This window comes from Desmodus rotundus, chromosome X, assembly GCF_022682495.2.
Source record: "Desmodus rotundus isolate HL8 chromosome X, HLdesRot8A.1, whole genome shotgun sequence".
NCBI lineage: Eukaryota > Metazoa > Chordata > Mammalia > Chiroptera > Phyllostomidae > Desmodus > Desmodus rotundus.
The window spans coordinates 10,457,739-10,485,425 of record NC_071400.1 but is presented as its reverse complement, the minus strand read 5'-3'; the positions used below and the strand labels follow the sequence as shown (position 1 = coordinate 10,485,425).

General features: G+C 39.2%; 1 protein-coding gene across 3 annotated transcripts; it reads right to left on the bottom strand.

Moving 5' to 3' along the window:
- UPRT (uracil phosphoribosyltransferase homolog) lies at positions 1-27,156 on the bottom strand. 3 transcript variants are annotated; one of them, XM_024555221.3, is made up of 7 exons: positions 26,691-27,156; positions 10,184-10,226; positions 6,330-6,399; positions 5,234-5,296; positions 3,155-3,316; positions 2,374-2,472; positions 1-458 (listed from the first exon to the last, which is right to left on the bottom strand). In XM_024555221.3, the coding sequence occupies exons 1-7, from the start codon at positions 27,065-27,067 to the stop codon at positions 352-354; spliced, it is 921 nt and encodes a 306-aa protein (XP_024410989.2). In that variant the 5' UTR covers positions 27,068-27,156; the 3' UTR covers positions 1-351. The 3 variants fall into 3 exon arrangements, with proteins under 3 accessions (XP_024410989.2, XP_053773559.1, XP_053773558.1); XM_053917584.2 differs by lacking the exon at positions 26,691-27,156 and adding an exon at positions 25,895-26,082; XM_053917583.2 differs by lacking the exon at positions 26,691-27,156 and adding an exon at positions 13,924-13,943.
- Positions 27,157-27,687: the final 531 nt, after the last annotated feature.

The window sequence follows — 27,687 nt, the reverse complement described above, 5'->3', positions numbered from 1 at the left end:
GAACTTACTCCAATTTGGATTTTATTTGTGGCTGCACGCAATCTCCACACTGAGAGGCTCATACATTAGGGACCAGTTTCAATGCACTGAAGGATCAGCAATTTGCATAAGAATATCATTAACATATTTTCTAAGAGTTGTGTGTACTGTATTGTTGAATTTGGTACAGTCCAGAAATGACCAAATAAAATAAATAAACCTCGAATGTTTTCTTTTTACTATACGCACTTCCAAAAATTACTAAGCATATTTAACACAATTTTCTCTGCTACTCCTCAATTGAATCAAACATGTAAAAACTCAAAATATAACTGTAATATTACACAAGATGATAAATTTTCCTTCAATAACTTAATCTGTTCCAAAGTATTTCTGTCCAAAATGTGTAGGTGCAACAGGATGAACTTCGGTGGTTAAAATTGTGATCTCTGGAAACTCCTGAATGATAGATTTGGCACCTTCAAAAAATAACAGGAAGAAAATTATTATTATTGCAGGGCTTCTGGTAACATTAGTTGGAATTCAGGAATTTTATGGTCAGTCACTAGGCCTCATTCACAGAGGACACAGAGCAATGACCTTTGGGCACGGAGTGAGACTGGGTTAATCAGTTCTTTTAAGGTCTGATATCTGAAACGCTTTGATAGTAGTCAGAATACACCCCCACCCACTCACTAATAAATTCTTACAATCAATTATTTTATATCCGAGATTTGGAAAACATTAAGTTATAGCAACTTCTCCCCTGAAGAGTCTTCGGCTTTGTTTGGTTTTAAAGGCAGCTGGAATAGAGAGAATATAGTTCTTTCTGAAAATGGGGTCACACATAAGATGATGATTTCTCACCTGGAACACTGTGAAACAAGCGCACGGACTTCTCTGTTATGTGGGCTTTTAAGAAATTAGCACTCTAGCTTCCATAGGGGAGGGTGGGGAGAGGGACCCAGGAAAGGAACGAGATAGTACCCCAGTCCAGCTAAAAAGCCATAGCAAGGCTGCCACAGAATATGATTTTTTTCATCTATAATGTCACAGAATAGTATATTGTAATGCATACTATTAGAACTAATACAGTTGCTTGTCTACTCTCAAAGGCAGAGAACCCAATTTGAGATTTGGTCATGTCAATGTTTACAGTGCCATCTGTTATATATAAATGGGTGACCAAGCAAATCACACTCTGTCACCATCAACATTTGAACTACAGGTAATTATTTGTATTATGAAACAGCAAAACAGTCAATGGCTTACTAAACACAGCCCTCCCAAAATGGAAACTCTATGGCTGATTCAGGCTTTGCCTGAGACTTGGAACCTTGGAAATGAAGAAATGCCCTAACTAGAAGCCATATATTTCTCTTTCTTTTCAGTTATGAAACAAATACAAATTCACTGTGGAACATTTGGAAAATATTTTAAAAACTTTAAAAAATAAAATGAATCACTTAGAATCCTACAATCTGAAAATAACCGCTATTAATGTTGTATGTGTATTTTAAAATGAAGATGGAGACAGTATTAAGCATCTGTCTAGCCTCTCCTGCTGAGGAAAGATTAGGTTCTATGTTAAATCCAAGTCTGATTTTAGTCATAACTTGTATTAGTCATCTCTCAACTTGGTAATAACACTTAACACTATTCTAATGCTGTTAGTTATCCTGCTCTTTTACACTCACCATATAGATTTTTTGATGTCATTATTTTCAAAACATGATTTAACAGTTACATATTACATCCTTTGAATATATATTTGTTTAACCATTTCCTTATTGTACATTATTTACATACTTTCAAATGTTTCCTTATACTAAATATTTTCATATGCACCTATGATTAGTTTATTAGGATACGCTCACACTTGTCCTAGATTACATGGCAAACAAAAGTAGGGCCCTAAATTGGGCTCACCTCCCTCAGAAAATGGAGAGCACTCAGTTTTGTCACAAGGCTTTTTGAGCAGAAGTCTAACTTTAAAACCTTCTGCTCTTTGCTTCACAGTGCAAAGCAAACTTAAGTGAGACCACAGGGCCAGCTACGATCTACCATTTGTTGCTGTTTGGGTGCAGTTCTCAGGCTCATACGAGGAACCAGGAGAAACAGGGACCTTTTGGCCATTTGCAGGCTCTACCCAAACAGGGCCACTAGGAGAACAATCGCAATCCCCTTACCTGGGATTAGTTCTTATTTTTCCATTTCAATTCCAACAACTTAAGAATGGTGTAAACTATTATCACTAGGCTTACTACCAAAATCAGCTTTCGATTTAATGTGGACACAGATAAACTTTTCACCAGGATGAGAGGCTGGACAGACGCACGCTTACCCGCCCAAATGACCATCAGAGCTCCAGTTACTGCTTCATGCTGAACTTACCATGAGGAGTGGAGAACAGACTGAGTAGAATGATAACGCTGGGCTGAACCCCATGTTCTATAAGAACCTTTACGGCCTCAATGACAGTATTTCCAGTGCCTGAAATCAAATGACAACCAAATGAATGACCAACTTCAACATTTATCTCAAAATATATTTATGCTTCTTTGAAGTAAAGGCAGTTCAGTAATCTAACATAAGAGACCACCAGGCAAAGCTTCCTTTGAGGTACCTGTTCCTGACCAATGAGGTTATTTTCAATAATGGGCATGACACCCACACCGTACGGTTTTCAAAGGCACAACAAGTCCTAGATGCATTCAGTATTTGAGATATCAGATTTAACACCCACCCTCCACCCCCAACCCCAAGAGACCATGGCATGTGTGATCTCAGTAAGCTTAGGCAACACACAAATATTAAAAGAAAAAATATTCCCTCCAGGGATTATGATAAATCCTAGAGAAAATCATTGCTATAACTCATTGGGCTAGAGAGGGGACATATGTCAATATATTTTCTGTGTTTTATATATTTTGCTTCGCTAGATCTGTTGCTTCAATGTGTTCATTTTAAGGAACGAATAAGGTTTGAATAATGTATATCCTCTTACTACACAATAAAAATTCTCCAGCGAACTGCCCAAGGCAACTCCAAATCCAACTGAGAAAAACACATTTAGAAATAGTTTCTGCCTTCTAAAGGGTGCCCAGAAGGCAGGCACTAAATTGAATTTAAACTTATCTAACCAAAGGTTACAAATTAAACCCAAACCACTCACTGAGAATTGGATACATCAGAAGGACTTTTCTCCTATAAATGTCTGGAGGGAACTTGGCATAATATACTTTGGCTCTTTGTGTCTCCTCATCACTCTGAATCAGGATCTTTCCAATACGTATGGATCGACAGCAATCTCGTAAACCTTGTTCCATTGCCTCACCTTGAAGAAGGAAATAAAGAATGAAGGAAAAGAGTGTTAGGGGAGATAGAGTGGAAGTCAAGAATAGGCCAAAGCAATGTTTCTGGCTGTTCTTAATACACAAAGGACACTGTCAAGATGAAGCAATTCTTCTTAAGCTAGCAGCTTTACTTCTGATATGTTTATATTTTATAGTTAGTGCGGGTCAATGAAACTAGGTTATGGGCTAGTCAGTGAAACTGGGATGGGCTAGCTTTATTGCTGGCATGCAAGTTTTAGAGCTGTCGTGCTTCCACCATTACAGGAAATAAAGTGTTTTGTTGAGCTGCTCCCTGAGCTTTTCCAATGTCTGGAATACTTTACTCTTATTATTTAAGGGAGCCTTTAAACAACCTAAACTTGTTACTTTCATCTGAAAAAATATAAAAGGTTGATGGAACAATGACGTCTACAGACCAAAGGATCTCCTTTCAGATCAAGGCGGCATCAGGAGACATCACTTCGCCCCAGCAATAACTTCAGAGGCAAAGGTTTTGGTGGCAAATAGTGGAAAAATAATGTGTGGTTCTCTCTCCCCCCGAGAGAACCACGACCAACAGCACCCCCACCCCCTTGGTTTCTGAACATGGAGCTATTCTGAGTCTGAATTCTTTTAAGGAAGTGTTTGTCAAAAGTCAATCATTCTCATACCACCTTAAAGATTTTAGGCTAGATCAGAATTCTACTTGTATTATTATTTATTTAATATTTTTCTTTTTAAAAAGATTTTATTTATTTATTTTTAGAGGGGAAGGGAAGGAGAGAGGGAGAGAAACATCAATGTGTGGTTGCCTCTCATACACCCCCTACTGAGGACCTGGCCCACAACCCAGGCATGTGCAGATTAAAAGGGTCACCAGTTTGAATCCCAGTCAGGACACATGACTAGGTTGCAGGCCAGGCCCCCTGTGGGGGTTGCACGAGAGGCAACCACACATTGATGCTTTTCTCCCTCTCTCCTTCCCTTCTCCTCTCTCTAAAACTAAAAATAAATAAAATCTTTAAAAAAATTTGGGTGGAAAAACTGCACATTATACAAGGCAAAATATGGTACTTTCTAATAAAAAGGGAGTTTAAAGCTCCTGTTTTACTTCAGGCATTCAGTTGTTCAGAAATAGAACTCTATAGCCAGAAGAGAAAAGAGAATGTTTATACACTAAAAAAAAAAAATAGTCCATCTGTCTCCAGTGCAAGCAATTGGGGCTTCTACTGTACCCTGGATCCTGTGCAAAAAATAATTAAGCTGCTGAATGGAAATAATCACCTCCATGTAACCCATGTTTTAATTATAGGCATGTGATTTTGCTGCACAAAAGTTAGTTTAGAAGGGTAACCAGCTGGACTCTAACACAAATACAACATTTATGAGCAACTGGAAACACCTAGAGTTAATGACAGTTAAATGCTTTTGCCTAGATGGTCACATACTCATCAAATTTAAAACTAAAAATATTGAACAGGTCATTCAGTCCAGCTCCTGACAGGGTATGACTACGCCATACCAAAGGAATAAAAAACAGGAAGGTATTTTCTTCAGCCAGGTATGCAGAACTCTGCAGGCCTGAAATTGTGCCATAGTCCATCAGTCTTCAAGCTGCCCTGTTCTCCCCAAGGCAGCATTATTGCATCTGCCGATCCTCCCACCCTCCTCTGAATCTTTTTGAAAGCTGGCTTGCCCATGGGGGCAGGCAGGCCAGTAGGGAAGATGCTCTGCAGTTAAAATTAGCCAAACTCAGCAACACATAGACCACAATTCCAAGGCCACATGAAGACAGACAACACAGGTAGGGAGATTTGGGCTGAAGCAGGCTACAGCTGCAATTATGACAGACAAGCTCACTGGGAAATAGCAACTGATTCTATGCATGCAAAGAGACAAAGCGGCACGTGTGAACCTACCGCTTCTCATTATGCTGACCCCACAATTTCCCTTCTCGAATTTCACTCCTTCATACTTGTACCCTGTTGAGGAATAAATCGAAAGAGTTTATCTTTCATCATTGAAGCAAACTACTTATTTTATAAAGTGCCTATGGTTTCAAGCAGATGGGTATGAAGCAGCCCGTGTCCACATACGCTGCATAATGTCTTAGATTTCCTGTGAAAATAATGAGAAGAGTCAAGACTTTTCATAGTTATGTGTTAATTCTTCATAAGAATCCTACATAGGTAACTGGGGGAGGTGGACTGCATCAAGTGGGAATAGGACATATGATAGCATGATATTCACAGACACATGCTTCAAACTGAATTCAGAGAATCATTGCCCTCTGAGAATGCTATAAACACCCTCAATTCAAACTGGCACCCACTGCGAGTCACAGCAGTGAACCTCCTCGTTCTGTCTCTTTTTATGAGCCTCCATTCTGCCTTTCAAAGCAAAAGAAAGAGACTGAAGTAGTTACCAAGATAGGCTCAACCCTTGCTGTCCTCCTAAATGTGTTTAAATTATGCAGCAACTCAGCCCCCAATTTGAAGAGTCAAACTTCGAATACAACAGCTTCCATTACTTACTGAAAAACAAAATCCGAATTTCAAATCCGTGAAACAGGGATCTTTGCTACTCTCTATTTGAGTATCACACGGCACCTTCTCCAATTCTCATCAGTTTTAGTTTTCTTTTTCTTTTGTACTTCTCATACTTTTACGTAGAGTTCCAATGTCAAACCAGCCCACCCATTTTGTTCCCCACAGAGGTGAAGATAAGCTGCCAGCAGTTCTTAACTCCGGCTCCAGTGGGCTGTCATCAAAGGCAACACCTGAATACTAAAGAACATTTATTAACCTTTAACCTGAATTCACAAGCAAGCCATTAACAAAAAGTCACCCACATAAATTTCTTTACTAAATGTCTCCAGGTTATTAAGTTGTTTAAAATAACAGCTCCACCTAGACGCCACATTCTGCCTACTAATTTGTGCAGACTGCTCTTTCCATTTCCTCCCATTCTAACTCAACATTTTTTAAGGAAAATTACAGTAGCACCTCTGGTTACCTGTTGGAGTGGTCACCACGCTTTCTTTGTATGGCAGCTGATTCAACCCCTCTTCCACAACAAGTCTGATCTAGAAAGTCAAAGAAAGAATAAGTTGAAAATCTGCTAAGAATCTCCTGTTACCTGTTAGCCTCCAGACCTGAACACTAGGCAAAATTCAGTAACACACTAGGCAAACATTTAACTTATAGAGGAAGGAAAGGGGCCCCTATTATGTGTCAGATAGAGATAGACCAAAATGCCAGGCTGCTTGCTGCTAGGTATTCAACTTTGTTTAGGCACCTGATTTCCAAAAGAAAGCTCAAGTATACCTTATGATGCTCAGTCAGCTCAGGCTACATTAAAAGAGGTGCAAAACTACAGCAAATGACAAGAGTTATGGCAGATACCCTTGCAAGCAATAAACTTCTGTTTACTCTGGAAATAGTGCCCAGAGGGAACCTCTTTGCCTTGTTCAGTCCTTTGAAATTGTTCAGTTAGATTCTGTTTCACAAGTCCCACCATAATGTGAAATAAAGCCTGAAACTTGTTAGTAAGAAATAAATGAGAGGATGGGGTTGAACCAATTTACTGAGCTTGAAGTAGGAACAAGTTGAATGCATTCGGGCTTCTTAGCTAAAAAAAAACAAAGGCTCCTAATGATCTTAATGTGTGGTATAGAGGAAAGAATCCATCAGAACTATAGGAAACAGCATCCAAAAGCCAGGTATGATATTCCTTCCTATGAGCACCAGGGGTCTACTACCATAAAGGCAGTGCTGAGTCTGCAATGCACATTTTCTGCAATCAATATTACAATATTGATCAAGAATCAGGAAAAGCAGGGAGAAACGCTAGGTGCCATGCACTGTTACCACAATACATTCCCTGTTGTCAATAAAACGATCAATGCTAGGTGGGCCAGCACTTTGTCAGCCTGCAGCACCAGTCAGAGGGTCCAGGAACCTCATGAATACTGTGTATGAGCACACTCACCTCTAACCACCACCTTCTGTGGGGGTTCGTGTTTCTTATGAGCAAATCTCAAGGGAAGAAGATGATCCTTTTCTTTGAAGACCTAAATCTCCTCCTAATGAGACTCATCTAAAGAGTCATACCTTTCCAGCAACCCTGGGACAGAAATTTGTGTCCAAGCCTTATACAAGAACATAGAACCAGAAGACGTTTGACTGAAATATAAAGAACTTAAGATCTGAGTGCCAGGGAAGCCAATCCTGATGCATTCAGGATAGAATTAATGTCAACTATAATGGGACCCTTGTCCTAGAAATGACAGTGTACTAGAAATCCTCAAAACTGGAAACCTAAACAGCTCCAGTCCCTACCACAAGACACAGACCTTCTTCCCCCCACTTCCTAATGTCAGGACCTTCACAGCCAACTGGAGAGAACAGAGAGGTCCCAATTATCATCCCCTCAGGTGCATTATGCCCTGGATCCTTATTATCTCATTTGACTAAGATATGAGGGGGGACCCAAAGAAACCCCTGAATTTACTTATAAAAACTGTGCATTTATTCTTACATGTTTAAACTCCAGTCACCTTCAAAGTACTCTCCATTTGCAATACACCTAATCAAGATGTTTTTTTCCACTGCTCAAAACAGTTTTTGAATTTGTCAATTTGGATGCCTTTTAATGCTTCTGCTGTTTTTTGTTTCACCTCTTCTGCATCAGCAAATCTTTTCCCTTTGAGGACTTTTTTCATGCAGGGAAACAATAAAAAAAAAAGTCGCTCAGGGTGAGATTTGGTGAATAGGGAGGGTGGGGCACAGGTATCATGCTCTTTTGGTCAAAAACTGCTGAACACTCAATGTGGTGTGGGCTGGTGCACTCATAAATCACCCATCATGAAATGGGCAAACACGTTGAAATAGTCTTCCAAAAAAAATTACTGAAGCCGAACGCAGCCTCTCACAACAACCCCAGTTGGTACACTGATACAGATGGGTTCCTAAAACACTCTCCTAGAGGGGGAAGCCTGTACTACAAGGGGCCTGCTCTCCAGAAGATAATTCTAGTTTTGGGGGGTCCCCTCTCGTATAACGCTTACTCTTTCAGGCAAGCATTTTATAATAATCACAACCTTAACTCCTACTTTCTGTAGAAAAGGGGCATAAGAAAAGCAAAGAAAGAGGAATCATTTTCTACCAATGAACACCAAGACCTCTCTTTTCCCCACAGCTACCACTGACACAAGTTCCTTCCTCCTTAAACCTGCTCCTTTAATTTGATAAAAAGCATAATGACAGAATGGTCTAACTACCACTCCAGAAATTCCAACTACACTTATCTTGATGAAATCCAAGGATTACTACTGCCCTTACAAACTCAAATAATTGTAAATAGAAGTTGCCTCTGAACCGAGATTATTTAAAGCCAAAAGCACAGTAGTTGTCTATACTCTTTTGAAATATAAGATTTTTCACAGGAAAAATCTAAATGAAAATTAATAAGCCACTTTTTCCTCTTTACCAAACTAAACACTGGTATTTAGATTGCAAACTCCATGAGAACAGGGACATATCTGTATTCTTTACTGCTGTATCTCCTCCCCCTGCAACACAGTTTATAGCACGGTACCTGACTTACAGGAGTTCAACATATATTTCATAAATGAATGAATGAATGAATATTAGTAACCACAGCAGAAAATGTGTCAAACTCATTGTAAGAACTGAACACACTTACATACAAACGTAAGAAGGAAACACAGTGCTTACCCTGAAGACAACAAAATCTAGCCTGAGATACTCTCAGATCACATTGGCTAAACAGAATTGAGCTTGGTCAATCCTTAACAGAAAAGGAAAGCTGTCTGAGGAAAACACAGACAGTCCAACTTAATATTACACATGTGAGGATAGCAATGAAAAGAAGAGGCAAAATAAACACGTCCCATGTAAGTTGAAAGTTAATTTTTGTGCATTAAATGCATATTACAGGGCAACGATTAGGTCTCCTTACATCTTTGGTTTTCTTTTAATGTATTGGGTTGGCCAAAAAGTCCATTTAGTTTTTTCCATAAAATAAAAGATACATTTTTCATTTTCACCAATAACTTTATTGATTTGGGGATCTTAAGTAGGTTGGCTATCTCCTATGTGGTATAATGTTGATTGTTCTCATTAATGTCTCAAGTTGTTCACTATCAACTTCAACTGGTCTACCTGACTGCGGAGCATCGTCCGGCAAGAAATCTGCAGCATGAAACTTCACAAACCACTTTTGACATGTTCGATCAGTCACAGCACCTTCTCCATACACTGCACACATCTTTTTTGTGTGTGTGTTTCAGTTGCATTTTTACCTTTCTTGAAATAGTAAAGCATAGTATGCCAAGAAGGTTGTGTATTTTCTCCTACCTTCACTACTAAAATGGCTACACAAAAATTCACCAATTTTGATAAGCTTTTTAAATGCATGCTGATATGACAGCTGTCACAATACAATCTAAAAAAATTGTTTTTGAATGAAGTTAAAAACAACTAAGTGATACTAGAGCCATCTTACAGAAAAAAAAAATTTTTTTGGCCAACCCAATGCTTCACTTCACTGCCCTAAGATAAGGTATTTAAGGGTTACTTATAACCAGGTTTGCAGGATCCATTTGAGAGGTACGGGCACCTGAAAGCTACAGAAAACAAGTTTATGGGCAATGCTTTGAGGTGAAAGGGATTGAGACAGAGCTAGAGCTTAATGCAACAGAAGAAGCAATACTTCAGAAGTCTAGCAACATGAAGGTTACTTGGTACAATCTCTCTCACCCCCAGAATGCTCTAAAATACCCTTGGCCTACTATGGTTATATCATTAGGAACAACAATGAAATGAAAATGGAAATCCTCCACCTACCAAACGATCCGCAGAAAACATGAAGTCCCCTCTACTGGCTGTCCTAAAACAAAAAGTAGTACAAGTTTTAGTCTAGATTAGAGCTTTAAGGTAAAATATAATCATTACATACAGTTAACACTCATATTATGACCTATTACATACTAAGAGCTTAAAAGTTTATATGTACAAGGTACAAGGTTAATATGTATTAAGGCAAGATATTTTTCACTAGGATACAGGAGGCTAAATGGAATGACTTGATAAGTATTATTGAGAATACTTATTTGATATCAACATTGGAGTTAGGAATTGGAAAGACTGAGCAGTCACCTACTGAGGTGCCTAAGAATGTTATTTAAGCAGATGAACAAAGCTCCCCCTGGAAGATGGCAGTAACACCACAGCTCAAGTTAAGAGAAAAACTCTGTACTAAGAAAATCAGGTTCCCCCCTTCCTCCTCTTCCATTCACCTTGCCATAACCCATCTACTTTGTCTCTAATCCTTCTTGGAATGAGAATGGTACAAATAAATCTTTTACTTTTAAGAATGCAGAACCTAATTTCTAAGATTTCTTTCTCAAATTAATGACTGATAACGTGCACCTTTTGCCTGTTTTTCAATCAAATACTTTGTTCCCTAGATCTTTCTGCCATTTTCCTGTACACTTCTTTCTGGTCAATCCTTTCGTGTCCTTACATACCCAAGAAATGATAATCAGGAGCTGCACCTACCCACAAGCTGTTAACCAGCACCCCCCCCCCAAAAAAAGGAATGTTAAAAGGCTGACATTTTTTTACTGTACATAAAAATCTATTATTGTTCCTCTTCTTTCTCCCACACGTTAAATGATTCAACTAAACAGACTGTGTTACAATTTATATATTTAAAAATCCCCATCTGACATAGCATACCTAAAACATTCCCCAACATGGCATCAAAATGGCATATGCAAACATATATTATCTCAGTATACCATTAATCATGGCCTTTTTTCAAGTTTCATTTACTTTCTCTGACAAGGAAAAGCAATGAAATATTCCTGACACAAAAGTCATTAAGTTTCTTAGTGTAACTAGAGTTCTATCACATTATGGATATTACTGAAACCAATAGCAAATCATAATAGACTAGCTATATTAGAATTTAGTTTTGAGAGGAAATTATTAAATTAGTGCTTCTCAAGAATCATAGCTGCACTGGAAGGTAGTCATGTCTTAGGGCCTGCAGACCTGTCTGTAAAGGAAGCTTCAGAAGGTATGCTCTGCTTAAGGTAACATAATACAGCCTGGTAAGCACAAAATATGAGGTCTGTCCAGAAAAAGTCCAGCCAGTGTTAATATAATGAGAATGGTTTGCATGACATCAATGTAACCTGGCAGTCAAGGAGAGTGGACTGGAATGCGCATGCCTGGACAAGGACAACTTGACTGTACTAGTCAGTGGGGGCGGTAGACACCGTTGAGTGAGCACGTGTACTGTGTGGGTATCACATTAAAAATGACTGAGCAAGTAGAGCAACAAATCTGCATCAAATTTTGCATTAAGCTTGAACATTCCTCCACAGAAACTATTCAGATGATTCAGAAGGCTGTACGTATGGGCAACTGGTGATTGGCAGCTTTATCAGACAATGTACCTGTTCATGCATCACATCTGATGTAGAGTTTTTTGGTGAAACACCAAATCACCCAGGTGACTCAGCCCCCCTACACCCTAGATGTGGCACCCTGCGACTTCTACCTTTTCCCAAAACTAAAATTACCTTTGAAAGGAAGACATTTCAGATTATCTATGAGATTCAAGAAAAGACAACAAGGCAGCTGATGGCGACTGGAACTGTGAGAGGTCCCAAGGTACCTACTTTGAGGGGACTGAGGTGTCACTGTCCTAGGTACAATGTTTCTTCTATCCTGTATCTTCTTCAATAAATGTCTCTATTTTTATAGTACATGGCTGGATACTTCCTAGACAGACCTTGTATAGCTCTGTTCTTTTCTTTCTTCTCTTAAGATAATGTCACTGACTCACAATCTAAGATATCTTACAGAACTCTCTTTCTGTTTAAGACTGCCTGGCCCTTGTTAAGTAGACCAGGACAGGAAGGATGCTGCCAGGAGCTGAAAAAATGAGATTGTTGAAGCTTGCATAAGAAGTCTCAGCCTATGACCCTGAACCCCTTAGTCATGATTTTTGCCCTTCAAAGCCCTGAATGGTAAGTCATTGTTCTGGCTGTGGCTTTAAGTGATACAGCTTCCCGTTCTCCTTGCTTAACATTCTGCAAATAAACTGACTGTCCTTTCACCACTGCAAAACTGGGTGTTGAATGTTTGGCTCTGCTGTGTGCCAAAAGGGATGAACACTCGTCCTGTTCAGTTACCATTACTCTCTAAAATATGGACCATAATTGAGCAATAGTAAGAATGTAGGTCTGTATGCTTTATATTCCCTAAATATTTATATATTCCCTAAACTCAAAAATCTCTATTTACACACATCTACTACGTACACAGAGAGCTCACTTAAAACAGGCTCTACATTATGTACTGTGGTTTTCAAATGAAACCATACTGTTACACTAGCACCATTCATTTCTGCAACTAATCTTCATAACATGCTTGTTGCGGAAGAAAAAGTCAGGGAACTGCAAAAAAACCAAAAAAACAAAAAACTGAAGCCTACTGTCCTGTTTGCTAGACCTGTATGAGTACAAAAAGTTGTCGCGTTAGCCAGAGCACAGTTTTTCAATAGGAAAGAAAAGTCTGGATTGGTCTTAAAGAAACATCCAGTAACATACCTTGGGAACACATCTGAAATATTTGATTTTAAGTTCTGAACAATTACACTTAAGTTTATTACATAGAAAAGTTATATTAGATTAAGTGATCACAGTTGAATAAACCTATTACTTTACTTTGGAATCAGATATTTTAACACCTTTTACACTCTCCTGCAAAATATCAGCCTTAGCTGATAACTTTCACATAATAATCACCTTCTCTACATTCCCCAAATGGTACATACTATGAACTAATATGTACTGGCATCTCTTTACAGTTATTTGACTTCCAATTAAACCATCTACTGCTCCAAATCCTCCACTATGAACAGTAATTACTGTATTTTGCCGTGTGTAATGTGCACTTTTCCACCCAAATTTCTGAGGGAAAAATAAGCATGCACATTATACATGGGTAGTACTAATTCCATATCTATATATACATGTTTTTAATTCTTTTAAAAGATTTTATTTATTTATTTTTAGAGAGATGAGAAGGAAAGGAGAAAGAGAGGGAGAGAAACATCAATGCGTGGTTGCATCTCACGCCCTCCACTAAGGACATGGCCTGCAACCCAGGCGTGTGTCCTGACTGGGGATTGAACAGGCGACCATTTGGTTCACAGGATGGCACTCAATCTACTGAGCCACACCAGCCAGGGCTACATATTTTTAATTATTTTATTTATGCTTATGCATTAAAAGTGTAACTCAAGAAAACAATTAATGATATCCATATGCAAAATAATACCCTGGAATATGGTAGTCAGTTTTGTTTCTAAATATAAATATGTAAAAAACTGAATTAAAAAATTAAAATGAAAGACCTTTTTTCTTGAAAGTTTGGGCCAAAATGTGGGTGAGCATTATACACAGCAAAATATGGTACTAGCCCTGACCAGTGTGGCTCAGTTGGTTGGAGCATCCTCCTGTAACTGAAAGGTTGCAGGTTCAATTCCTGGTCAGGACATAACAGCGTACCTAGGTTGCAGGTTCAATCCCTGGTTCAGTTGCATACAGGAGGCAACCAATCAATGCTTCTCTCTCGCATTGATGCTTCTCCCTCCCCCTTCCTTTCTCTGTAAAAGCAATGAAAAAAATGTCCTCCAGTGAGGATTTAAAAACAAAATAGTAATTACCATATTTTTCAGAATATAAGATGCACTCCCCCACCAAAATTTGAGAGGAAAATGGGGGGGCGTCTTATAGTCAGAATGTAGCTCACCTGACTCGCTGGGGGTGGGGTGAGCAGCGGTGGAGCGTTTTTTTTTTTCCCCCTATTTTCCTCCTCTACAACCTAGGTACATCTTATGGTCTGGTGCCCCTTATAGTCTGAAAAATACGGTACTAACCTATCTCCTACTGTATTAGACAGACTGAAGATCCATACTGTTTACTTTCAATCAATTTAGAAATTAAAGTACAACCAGAATACAATAAGTTGGTTGTATCTTTTAGAAAACCCACAGTGGTTTGCGATATCCACATTTAAATCCTTAACACTGTTTAACACTGGAGTTTCATAAAGCAGATATTAACTTGTTAGATCAATCAAGTTACACATTTTCTCTGAGCCCCTACTTTAGGCTCAACACTGGGCTAAAGTATTTGTTAATAAAGGTGTTTTACTGTAAACCAAACCCTAGGTTTTATTAATCCCATGGACTTTGCTTTAAGTCATAACTCTATTCAATTTGTCTTAAAACCGTTTTTAAAAAGAAATTTCTCATACTGGAAAAAAAGACATTTTAACCATTCTCTATCTAATAACAGCCCCAAATAAAATCTAATGTAAAATTATTACAAAGCAACAAACACACTAACACACAGCCCTGGAATATTCTAAAATATATCCAAGTAACCAAATATCAATTATTTATTTATTTAAAATATTTTGTTGATTTATTTTTACAGAGGAGAAGGGAAGGAGAAAAAGAGGGAGAGAAACATCAATGTGTGGTTGCCTCTCCAGGGCTCGCTACTGAGGACCTGGCCTGCAATCCAGGCATGTGCCCTGACTGGGAATCGAACCAGCGACCCTCTGGTTTGCAAACCTGCATCCAATCCACTGAGCCACACCAGCCAGGGCCCAAATATCAAATATTTAAATAGTGGTATCCAGGCATTCATAATTCAGACCATGGAAATCTAATTAATAATTAAGCTGAGCATCTTTTAAATTGTACAAACTCCAACCCAGATTAACAATGCAGACCTAACCATATCTGAGAACATACTTTTCTGGATACTCCCCCAAATGTACGTCACACATCTGTAGCAACAAAATGAAAGCCAAGGGCAGCTATTTTTTTTAAATGACCTTCACACTGAAACAACAGAATGAGAATAATATTGGAAGTCAAACCACCATTTTAATGTGGACTTGGTTAACCTAGGTTTGTACAGGTCTAGCAAACAGGGTAGTAGGCTTCAGCACTTTTTTGTACCTCACTGACTTTTTCCCTACCTAAGATTGTCTATAAAGCCCTTCGAAACCCCCAGAGGGCCTTCAGCAATATTTAAAATCAGGTATATGTCACAGCGAACCCAAACCAAGATGAAACCTTGAATTTCACTGACCTTTCTTTCAAATGGTAAATATCAATACAACAGGTATTTATCATCCATAAGATATAGAAATATGAGAAAGGAATGTTTTAAAAAATATTACAAATCTAAGACTTCAAGTAAAAATCTTCCCCCTCTTTCTTACCAGGCCTCACTGCTGCTGCTGCTAGAGGGATGCCCCAGTTGGTGGAAAATAATGTTGACCTTAAACCAACAGACTGCCTGATATTTCTCCAACAAACTGGGTTTATTTGGGAACAACAAGAAATTGCAATTCAGGACATGTGGTCTACAGGTGAACCATGGCAAAGTCAGAGAATAAAGGGGAGAAACTTTTTTTTTTTTTTTACAGAGAAAAAGAGGAGTTTAGAGAGGCCTTTGCAAACAAAGAGTCCAATGGGGGGAACTGGGAGTTCAAAGTGTAGTGACTTTTCATGGGCTGAGTCTTTCATTGGCTGAGAGGGTCCCAGGAGATGATCCTCCTTCTTCCTAATGGAGTAGAAAAATAATTTTCCTATTGGAGATAGAAAGCACATCTCTGCCAGTTTGGGGTAATAGACAATGAGTGGTAGGGTATGAGTGCTCCGCCTACAGACCCTCCCAACTCAAATTTAAAAGACATTTCCGCTATGAACATAGCAGCACAATTTACAATAGCCAAGTGCTAGTAGCAACCTAAGTGCCCATCAGTAGATGAGTGGGTCAAAAAACTGCGGTACATTTACACAATGGAATACTATGCAGCAGAAACAAAGGAGCTCCTACCCTTCGGGACAGCATGGATGGAACTGGATAACATTATGCTCAGTGAAATAAGCCAAGTGGTGAAAGAATAATACCAGTATGATCTCACTTATAAGTGGAACCTAATCAACAAAACAAACAAGCAAGCAAAATATAACCAGAGACATTGAAATAAAGAACAAACCAGAGAGAAGGGGGGAGAGGGATAATGATGGATAACAGGGGAAGGGTCATCAAGGAACATGTATAAAGGACCCATGGACAAAGCCAAAGGGGGTAGGTTTGAGGGTGGGAGGCGGGGATGGGTGGAGCACAGGAGTGTGGTGGGGTGAAAAGGGAGACAACTGTACTTGAGCAACAATAAAAATTATTTAAAAAATTAAAAAAGACATTTCTGTTTATTAAACTTCACAATTACAACTACAATTTTTCCAGCAGAAATTCCCACTTGATTACTCTCTGCTACTTCTCCTTATTCAGAATACACTTGACAATCCTTCCTTTTTTCTACAAAAATTACTTTAACAACAATCTATTTATCCATGTATGTATATACCAAGTGTACAAAGAGTTACTTATAAAGCTTTTCTAAAGAGGTCCAAAAGTTAGAGCAGGTACCGAATATCATACATTATATTGCTCCTTTCTTTTCCACAGGTCATCATTTATTAAAAGCCTACTTGTTGCCAAGTATTAAGCACTTTTGGTGCATTATCTCATCTAATCCTCACACAACCTTAAGAGGTAGAGTCTGTTATTACCACATTAAAGTGATGAAAGTAGGGAGACTTACATAGGTGAAGAATATCAAGGTTCTTCCCAGCCTAAAGCTCTCTGATTCTAAGTCCTTGAGTAAACCCATTACTTATATTCTGCTCTAATAAGGGAATGTTTACTAAAAGGTAACCAGTTTGGGGGTGCATTTTAATGATCTTTCACTGTGAATCACACTGGCATTACATACAATGCAAACAATAAAGAGTCTGGCAGGCAAATAAAACATGAAAGGTTCCTTCTGAAGCGGGAGCAGCTGCTAGTATAACATGGCTTGTAAACAGTACGTACTAAGGTTAATGCATACAGGAATATGCCCTTCCCAAAGATGACTACATCAAAACCTGCCCTATAACTTAAAACAATTTAAATAAAATTCCAGTAGCACTGAAATAGGTGTCACTTCAAAAATGAGGATTAGCCCTGGCCGGGTGGCTCACTTGGTTGGAGTATCACCCCACACACCAAAACTCTGTGGGTTCCATTCACAGTAAAGGCACGTGCCTAGGTTGCGGGTTCAATCTGCGGTCGGGCGCACTTGGGAGAAAACCGATCAATGTTTTCCTCACACATCCATGTTTTTTTTCTCTCCTTCTCTCTTAAATCAATAAATATATCCTCAGGTGAGGATTTAAAAAGAATGATTATATTTAAGGACTGTTTTCAGCATTTGGTGTAGGGGAAGTTAGAGCTGGGCATAGAGTTAACAAATTTAGCAAACAAAAATACAGAGCACCTAGTTAAATTTGTATTCAGAAATATGTCCCATGTAAGGCTTAGGATACACTTACATGAAAAAAAGGATTCACTACTTATCCGAATTCATATGTAACTGGGTGTCCTGTATTTTACCTGGCAACTTATGTAAAGGAAGAAGAACTAAATGGCTTCAAATTCAGCTCTGATGTGTTTGTTTATTTGGGGGTTTTTTTTACATATTTTGAAAAATCTTGATTTATAAGCATACAAAAACAGAGCAGAATATAAATACATACTTAGAGCAGAATAATGATTTACCTTATTTGTCTTCCACAATGATCAACTAATGACCAATCTTGTTTCATAAATTTCTCTCCTCAATCCCACTCCACTCCCAGTTTATGCTTTGAAGTCAAGTTTATTTAAGTACAATTGCATCAATAAAACCCACCACTTTAGGCAAGGCATATAGTTGTGTAACCTACACTAATGAAGATAATAGAATTTTCTTTTTTACATTTATTTTTCAATTACAGTTGACATACAATATTATATTCATGTCAAATGTACAACATAGTGATTAGATAACTTCTAGCACCATCTGACTCCATATATAGTTATTACAATATTAATATTACTAACATTCCCTATTCTGAACTTCATATCCCCATGAGAATTTTTTAAACTGCTAATTTGTGCTTCTTAATCCCTTCACCCTTTACACCCATCCTCCCAACCTCCCTTCCATCTGGCAACCATCAATTTGTTTTCTGTATCTATGAGTCTGTTTCTGTTCCGTTTGTCATTTATAAGTGAAATCATATGGTATTTGTCTTTCTCTATCTGACCTATTTTACTTGGCATAATATGCTCTGGATCTGCTCACGTTGATGTAAATTGTAAGATGTCATTCTTTTCTGTGGCCAAGTAAGACTTCATGTTATATATGTACCTCATCTGCTTTATCCACTCATCTATTGATGGACACTTAGGTTGCTTCCATATCTTGGCTATTCTAAATAATGTTGCAGTGAACATAGGGATGTACATATCTTTTTGAATTAGCATTTTGGATTTCTTCAGATAAATATCCAGAAGTGGGATTGCTGGGTCATATGGTAATTCAATTTTAAACTTAAAAAAAAATTATTGTATTCTTTCTATTGCCATTTATCCCCTTTATACTCCCTCCCCCCAGCAATGACCACACTGTTGTCCATGTCCATGAGTCCTTCTTCCTTTTTGCTGAATCCCTCCACCCTCTAAACACCCCCAGAGTTCTCAGTCTGCTCTCCATCTATGAGTCTGTTTCTATTTTGCTTGTTAGTTCAGTTTGTTCATTAGATTCTACATATGAGTGAAGTCATGTGGTATTTGTCTTTCTCTGACTGGCTTATTTCACTTAGCATAATGTTCTTCAGGTCCATCGATACTGTCACAAAGGGTAAAATTTTCTTCTTTTTTATGGCCAAGTAGTATTCCATTGTATATTATGTACCATAGTTGTTTCATCCACTCATCTACCGATGGACACTTGGCCTGCTTCCAGATCTTGGGCAAGCATATACAATGAGCTAAAGGTAGTTTATTCAATAAATGGTGCTGGGAAAATTGGACAGATACATGCAGAAAAATCAAGATAGACCACCTTCTTATGTCATACACAAGAATAAATAGAATAAATTCAAAATGGATTAAAGACTTAAATGTTAGACCCCAAACTATAAAAATGCTAAAAGAAAACACAGGCAGTAAAATCTCAATCATTGCTTGTAGCAATATTTTTTCTGATATATCCCTTTAGGTAAGGGAAACGAAAGAAAAAATAAACAAATGGGACTATATCAAACTATAAAGTTTTTGCACAGCAAAGGAAACCATCAACAAAATAAAAAGACAACCTACTGAATGGGAGAGCATACTCATCAATACACCTGATAAGGGGTTAATACCCAAAACTGACAAAGAATTTATAAAACTCAACACCAAAAAAAAAGCAACTCAATAAAAAAATGAACAAAGGACCTGAAGAGACACTTCTCCAAAGAGGACATACAGAGGGCCAATAGACATATGCAAAGATGCTCCACATCACTAAATCATCAGAGAAATGCAAATTAAAACCACAATGAGATATTACCTCACACCTGTCAGAATGGCTATCATCAATAAATCAGCAAACAACAAATGCTGGTGAGGATGTGGAGAAAAGAGGAACGCTTTTATACTGTTGCTGGGAATGCAGATTGGTGCAGCCACTGTGGAAAGCAGTATGGAGATATCTCAAAAAATTTAAAATGGGACTATGTTATGACCCAGCGATTCCACTTCTGGGAATTTATCTGAAGAAACCTGAAACAGTAATCTGAAAGGATATAAGCACCCCTATGTTCATTACAGTATTATTTACAATTTTCAACTTTTTTTTAGATTTTATTTACTTATTTATTTTTAGAGAGGAGGAGGGAGGGAGAGAAACATCAATGGGTGGTTGCCGCTCGCACACCTACAATTTTAAACTTTTTAAAGTACCTCCACACTGTTTTCCATAGTGACTGCACCACTGGCATTCCCGCCAACAGTTCACCAGGGTTACTTTTTCTCCACATCCTCTCCAACACTTGCCACTTGTAGATATACTGATGATAGCCATTCTGACAGTTGTGTAGTGAGATGTAACGAGAAATAGTGCAGGGTTTTAAGTAAGGGAGGGTTGTTTTTGTTTTTTAAGCAACAGGTGAACGGGAAGTAGAACATAAACTCTTTTTTGGCGGGTTTAAATCAAAGGAATGCTTCATTTAAAGTTAATGTTTGGTGAAAGCTCTAAACACATAAACTGTATTTCCATAGCTATTTGGTTATTATGGGATCATTAAAATAATGTTATTTGGTTATTCGTTATTATGTGATCATTGAACAGCTTCGATGTTGGTCATAGTATGAAGATGATTTATAAATCACTTTCCTTCTTCCTTCACTCTCATATAAACATACCCCCATTGAAATACTTAGGGACAACCTAATCTGACTTGAAAAGTTAGGAGGGGAAAAGCATTTATTACTTGCCAGGTGTAAGTCATCAAAGGTACAGCCCTTTAGTACTTCCTTTAAAAGTTCATTAAATAGTGTCATTAATTATTTACGTGCACCTAAAAGTAGAGTTCAATGTAAACATTAAACATCAGGTGAAAAATGAAGAGACACTATCATTTTCCTTTAGAATCCAGGACTCAGTCATTCAGAAGTTTATTTTTTATAATGACTGGAACACTAATGCCCCTCTGTTCCAGGTACCGTGACAGGCCAGACCTTCTTCCTGCCTCCCTGGGGTCCAGACTAGTTCACAAGACATTACTAGGATATGTCCAAAAAATATTATAACTGAAGTGTGTATAGTTAAAGAGGTGAATTCCTCCTTCCTGGCTTAAAAGTCAGTTGGAAAATTCACATGGAGTACCCAGGGAAACCAAAAACATGTCTGTGTTTTAAACAACTTTCAGGTGACAGTTTTGTTTTTTTTTTTTCTGTGGAGGACATTTTGGTTTTATACAAGTTGAAAGAGAAAGTTCCGAGTCTCCTCCAGTTTCAGTGTGATGCCAGGCCAGGTTCTCTGCACTGGTTCTGTTTAGTGTGTGGAATCCCTGGCAAAGCCTATATCCTGAACCTGAAGCCAGGCAGATCACTGTCCAAAGGGCTGTGGCCCAGCCTGAGTGCAGCACAATCACCCAGGGTGTCTGTAAAGCTGCATGCAGGTGCTCAGGTTACCCCCAAGACTACATACGCTAAGAATGGGAAGTAAAAACTGAGGGCAAAAAGAATCCCCAGGCAATTCAGATGTACAGCGTTGGTTAAAAATATTATGCCCTCGCTGGTGTGGCTCAGTGCATTGAGTGCTGGCCTGCAAACCAAAGGGTCACAGGTTCAATTCCCAGTAAGGGCACATGAATGGGTTGAAGGCCAGGTCCCAAGTGGGGGGCGGACCAGAGGCAACTGACTGATGTTTCCCCCTCTTCTAGCTCCCTTGCTCTCTCTCTAAAAATAAGTAAATAAAACTTCTTTTTTAAAAAAGGTGACCCTGGCTGGTGTGGCTCAGTGGATTGAGTGCAGGCCTGCGAACCAAAGGGTCACCAGTTCGATTCCCAGTCAAAGCACATGCCTGGGTTGTGGGCCAGGTCCCCAGTAGAGGGCATGCAAGAGGCAACCACACATTGATGTTTCTCTTCCTCTCTTTCTCCTTCTCTTCTCCTCTCTAAAAATAAGTAAATAAAATATTTTAAAAATAAAAAATATTACATTACTTAGTCAGGTGACTCAAATCACATTAGGCTACACGTACCACATTAGGGCTGCACTGGATCCACCCATCGTAAGGTTACTTTTCTCCACTCCAGGTGACTAAAAAAAGTCACAAGACCGAACACGCTCTTTCTATACTGCTAGTTCACAGACTAAAACTGCTAAGACTGTTCAACTTTCCTCCACACTTCAAACTGAGACCACGGCTCCCTTCAAGAACAAGTATACAGGAAATACCCAAATATGCAATTGCTCATGAAACAGCTTTACTTTAATGTTTCAGGAGACAAAAGAAAAGAAAATAATGGAGAGGGAAGAAGATCTTTTAAATACACTGCATTGCCTGAAATATGGGGTCATGAACTATAAGGGAAAGGGGCATTAACACTCAGATTTTGCTGGGTTTAGGGCACAAAGGGGACGGGACGGGCAGTCTGTGTGGCTTAATCCATGGTAACAATAGAAGGTGGAAATGAAGGAGTCATTTCTCTTGTGTGAACCATGTGTGAGTATTAATAAATTACCTGACCGTTGATGTTTTTAGATTACTGCACTCCCAGTGAAAGAGAATTTCCTTGAAATTCCATAATACAATGAACATATTATGTTTCAAATACTGCACATTTCAATAAAAGACATTTCAATCTGTCCAATTTTCTCAATCTTGCCTGCTTTTAGTTACAACAACACACAGTCCCAGCTGGCTTAACACCCATTTCCCAATGGCAAGATCAACTCAGCAAGCAATCCCGTCACTAGACAGACACTAACGACCAGAAACAATAAAAGGAATAACAAGTACTCCAATGTCTCCTATTATCAGATAGCCCCATAGTGCACATATATTATATCACATCCCCGAGGAAGACAGAATAACATTCATTAAGTGATGGCACCTTCCATAACTAGACCTATGTAGATATGGTTCCTTTTACTATAGGCACCCCACACCAGCCCCTTAAAGGGAATGAAACAGGTCTTGTTTTTTTGGGGGGGGGATGCCGATTTTTAAAGATAAAAGCAACAGAAGCCTCTGTTAACAGATTTGACTAACAAAAACAAAACTAAAACACTGTCTCCAGCCTAAATAACTAAGCATCGATTAGTTATCAAAATTTGTAGTGAGTCTTTCCATACTATATCATACATGATAAAAATTATGTAGAATCTGTGCTATTCTGAAAAAAAAGTGTGAACTGTATATACGACTTAATTTCTTTTACTATTTCCCAAAAGCTCAACAAACCAGCACTTATGATGAATGCAATCAGAATCATGCACAAGTCCAAACATAAAGGCTTCAAATGCCTTAAATGTGCACGGCTCTTCACTGTTTATAACCAATGTTCGGAGAGCAAAATATCTTGTTTTAGCCTCCTAGGAACTCCTTCAAATACTGCCAATACCCTCATTTTACAAATGATAAAAGCTGAAGCACAGAGATGCTAAACATCTTGCCTAAACTCACAATGAATCCCGATGTCTCCTTCCAAACTCAGAAAAAAAAAAAAAAGATTTCAGTTACACCCAGGGTTACCATGCTTAGTAATGCAGTGAAATCAGGTATTGATATTATTCTATATGAATGCTGAATGTCTTGCCCTTTTCAAGTTCTATAGTAATGGTTCGCTCTTACATTGTCATGAAGACCCCTTTGTAAAATCTAATGAAATCTTAAGAAAACCTTTAACTGGAACATAATCAACAAAGGAAAAAAGCAAACAAAATATAACCAGAGACATTGAAGTTAAGAACAATCTAACAATAGCCAGAGGGGAGTGGGGACGGGACAGTGGGGAGAGGGGATTACAGGAACTACCATAAAGGACACATGGACAAAATCAAGGGGGAGGGTGGAGGCAGGGGAGGGAGGTGGGTTCGGCTGGGGTGGGGTGGGGTGGAGGGATGGGGAGAAAAGGCAGACAACTGTAAGTGAATAACAATAAAAACTAAAAAAAAAAAAAAAAAGAAACAAAAAAATCTTAAAAAACCTTATCCTATAAAAAAGATACATATGCAAATGTTCAAAGCAGCATTATTCATAACAGCCTCAGAGTGGAATCCACCAAAATGCCTATCACTTGATGAATGGATAAAAAATGTGGTATATCCATACAATGGAATATCACTCAGCCAAAAAAGAAATGGAGTACTGATACATTATGAAAACATTATGCTAAACGGGAAATAAAATCTAGTCACCAAACACCACATGTTGTATGATTCCACTTGTATGATGTGTCCAGAATAGGAAAATCAATAGAGACAGAAAGTAGTCCAGGGCTTTGGGTGGGTTGGGGAGAAATGGGGACTGACTGCTCATGAGTATGGGGTTTCCTCCTGGAGTGATGAAAATATTCTAAAACTGATTTTGTGATGGTTGTACAGCCCTGAATATATTTAAAAGCCACCGAGTCGTACACTTTAAACAGCATATTATATGGTACGTGAGTTATATCTCAATAAAGATGTTATGTAAAAACAAGCACTAAAAATGCACATACATGTACTTGAGCAATAAGATTTTTTTAAAAATGCACATATAAATAACATTTGGCAGATGATTTCCAAAGACTTACTAAAGCCCCTAAGCCCATCTACAGGTGCAGAGGGATTCAAGATTCAAGATCAGTAACTCCTGCTCTATGGAAATGAGAATCGTCATCCTATTTTCTTTGTCTTACAGATGTTAGTTCAACTTCCTCCACTGTAACTACCAACCCGAAGCCTCCTACATTTTAAGATCATTACTTCATCTATTAGATCACATGACCACAGCGGTTTTCAATATGGATTCATTAAAACAGTTAAATAGTATAGTTTTATAACTATAATTTTTAAGAGCTTTAGAAAGACCATTTAGTAATTGAGTGTCTATTATCTGAAAGGCATGGTTGGACTTTAAAAGATCTCACCTATAAGTGGAACTTAATCAACAAAACAAAAAAACAAGCAAAATATAAAACCAGAGACATTGAAATTAAGGACAGGAACCAGAGAGGAGGTGGGAGGGGATAGTGGGTGGGAAAGGGGGAAGGGTTTTTAGTAACATCTATAAAGGACACATGGACAAAACCAAAGGGGAATAGGATCAAGGGTGGGAAGTGGGGATGGTGGGGTGGGGGGGAGTTGTGGGGGGAAAATGGAGACAACTGTACTTGAACAGCAATAAAAAAGTGGAAAAAATATACAAAGTAATCAATTTTTAAATAAAATATCCCCAAACATAAAAAAAAAATCAAAATGTTATTTGAATTAAAGGGAATTTTCTTGAAAAAAAACAAAACAAAACCAAAAATGTAAACGATACTTTTGTCCTCAAGGAGCTTCAAAATCTAATAGATAAGATCGATATACAAACAACTATATACAAAATCGAAAGTGAATTGCTGCATTAAAAAGGCCAGGAAAATCGGCAGAGAAAGAATGATTAAAGGAAAGCTTTTTGGCAGAGGTGGACATTTAATGCTGGGCTTGACCTTGAAGAATAGGTAGGACTTGAACATGCAAAGGAGTAAAAAGAATTCCAGATGAGAGCAGAGGCAGAGATGGTTCAAAATAGTTCCTGGGAACCACGGAGAGGGGCTTTCTTTAATGGCAAGCTAGATCCTGGCCTTTGGTAGGCTCTGAGAAGCCAAAGAGAGCTGCTGAGTAGAAGTTACCTAATCAAAGCAGTATATTAATAAGATTGATTGTCGAGTAATATGTGAATGCCCGTGGAAGAGAGAAAAAGTGGAGCAGGGAAACTAATTAGGCGCCTATTACAACAGTACGAAGAAAAACTTACTAGTCTGATTTAGGGAGTGGCAGCCTGAGTCAGTATAAAAGCTCAAAGCATCTACCCCCAAATTAGTTTTTAGACATGCAGTACCTGCTCATTTAAAGTGCTGCCAATATAGAAGCCAGCTACAGTTCCATCGCGGTACATACATCCCTTGAGAAGCCCCATCTACAACCTAAGTTTTCAGATCTTTTCAAAGTAGCATTTAACATGGAATTTTGGTTATCTTAGGTTGTGGGATTAAACAGGGCGGCCAAAGGCTCCTTTAGGTTCCCTTTCCTCCATAAGGTAACCAGGAAACAGTCCCTGTTCTATCAGTTAATGATAAAACAATCTTGATAAGATGTGGATAAGCTTGCATGTGACCAAGTAAACCTCAACACCAAGACTCAAAGACCTTAGAGAAAATGATATCTGCAATAGCAACACACTAAAGGCACAGATGGTCTGTTAAGCACAACAGAATTTCCTTGAAATTGCTTTACTTCTATTTCTGAGCCCGAGGTAATTAGAGGGAGGGTGTAGCCTTGGGTAGTATTATAGATTGACCATACGGACGGACAGGAACCAGAGACACAGCATAGCCGCGTTTACCTGCCTGAAATGTTTTAGGGTTCCTCATTGCTCAGAAGAGACAAAGAGGTAAAGGGAGGTTACCAACAAAGCTTCGTTCAACGCAAAACGATGTTAAACACTGGGATGAGGAAAAAGAGGGCGGGAGGTCTGAGTGAAGAGATACTCCCCCTTCAAAGAAAAGGTCCTGCCCAGGTCTCCACAAGCCAGTTTCATCAAGCGCAGAAAATGACCCCTTAGTTCTTTTGCTTCTAACTCCTGCCCACCTACAGAGAGACCCTCCAACTCCCTTTCCCCTTCGCTCCTGGCTCACTTGTCCCGGATGATGGTCTGCAGCTCCCGGATCTGGTCATTCATGGGTAGCAGTTTAAGCTGAGGCCCAATCTGGCAAGAGAGCTGGCTGTCGCTTACGAGGCCATCGCGGGCCGGTGCTTCACAGTCACCACTGCCACCATCGCTCTCTGAGTTGAGGCTGGCGTCGGCGCAGGCCTCAGAGCCCCCCTCCCCCGGTACGCTAGAATGGGCGTGACTGGTGAGGACAGCCGGCTTCGCTTTGAAGGCGCCGTTTTCCCCAGCAGGATCGGGGATCAGGTCGCCAGGTTGCGGCTCCTCGGGGCTTGGGGTAGAGGTAGAGGTTACTTGTTGGTTGTGACAGGGCATGGAGTCCTGACACTGTAACTCCGTGGCCATACACCGGACCGGGCTGTCCCCGCGATACCAATCCCTAAGGAAAAAGGCAGGTCGGGAGAAACGGTTAACGCTCACGTGCTCTCCCGACTGTCCCCGCCCTCTGAGCCGCTAGGCTTCCGTAGGTTCCCCTTGGCCACGCCCAATCCCAGCCACGCTCGCCAGAGGTAGAGACCTTCCAGACGCTCTATTGGTGTCTCTCCCTGCCACTTTGCAGCGCTTTGTTTCTTAACCCTTTGCGTTCACTCCAGCGCTGTGGATTCCCGCACGTAGCCAGACAGATTGGGTGAGGCCAGGGTTGCTTAGTTACAGGGTCTTTAGGGACCCCCTGAGGATTTTTGCATGCAGAACTCTGGATAAGCAGTAGAGCCAGGAAAAACTAGGAGTTGGGGGTGATGAAATGACGGCACACCACAGGGCCCATGTTTTTAGGTTTTCTGTCTTGGCAGACAGATTATACTTCAGTAACTAGATCTTCAGTTAGCTTGTGTATGTAACCAAAGGGACCAAAATTCTGCCACCCTGAAGCTGCTTGTTGGGACATTGATTTTAAGGTTTTTATTAAGAAACAAAAGACTCAGAAGCTTTGACACCTACCCCCGCCCCGCCCTGTCCTGCCTAGG

What these genes read in the sequence shown, in the direction of transcription:
- UPRT (XM_024555221.3), bottom strand. Translation starts at nt 27,067, where the DNA reads ATGGCCACGGAGTTACAGTGTCAGGACTCCATGCCCTGTCACAACCAA. An exon ending in CAGACCATCATCCGGGACAA is followed by an intron (nt 10,227 to 26,690) that starts GTGAGCCAGGAG and finishes TTTTTGTTTTAG; the next exon opens with GACAGCCAGTAGAGGGGACT. An exon ending in GGTCAGCATAATGAGAAGCG is followed by an intron (nt 3,317 to 5,233) that starts GTAGGTTCACAC and finishes TCCTTCTTCAAG; the next exon opens with GTGAGGCAATGGAACAAGGT.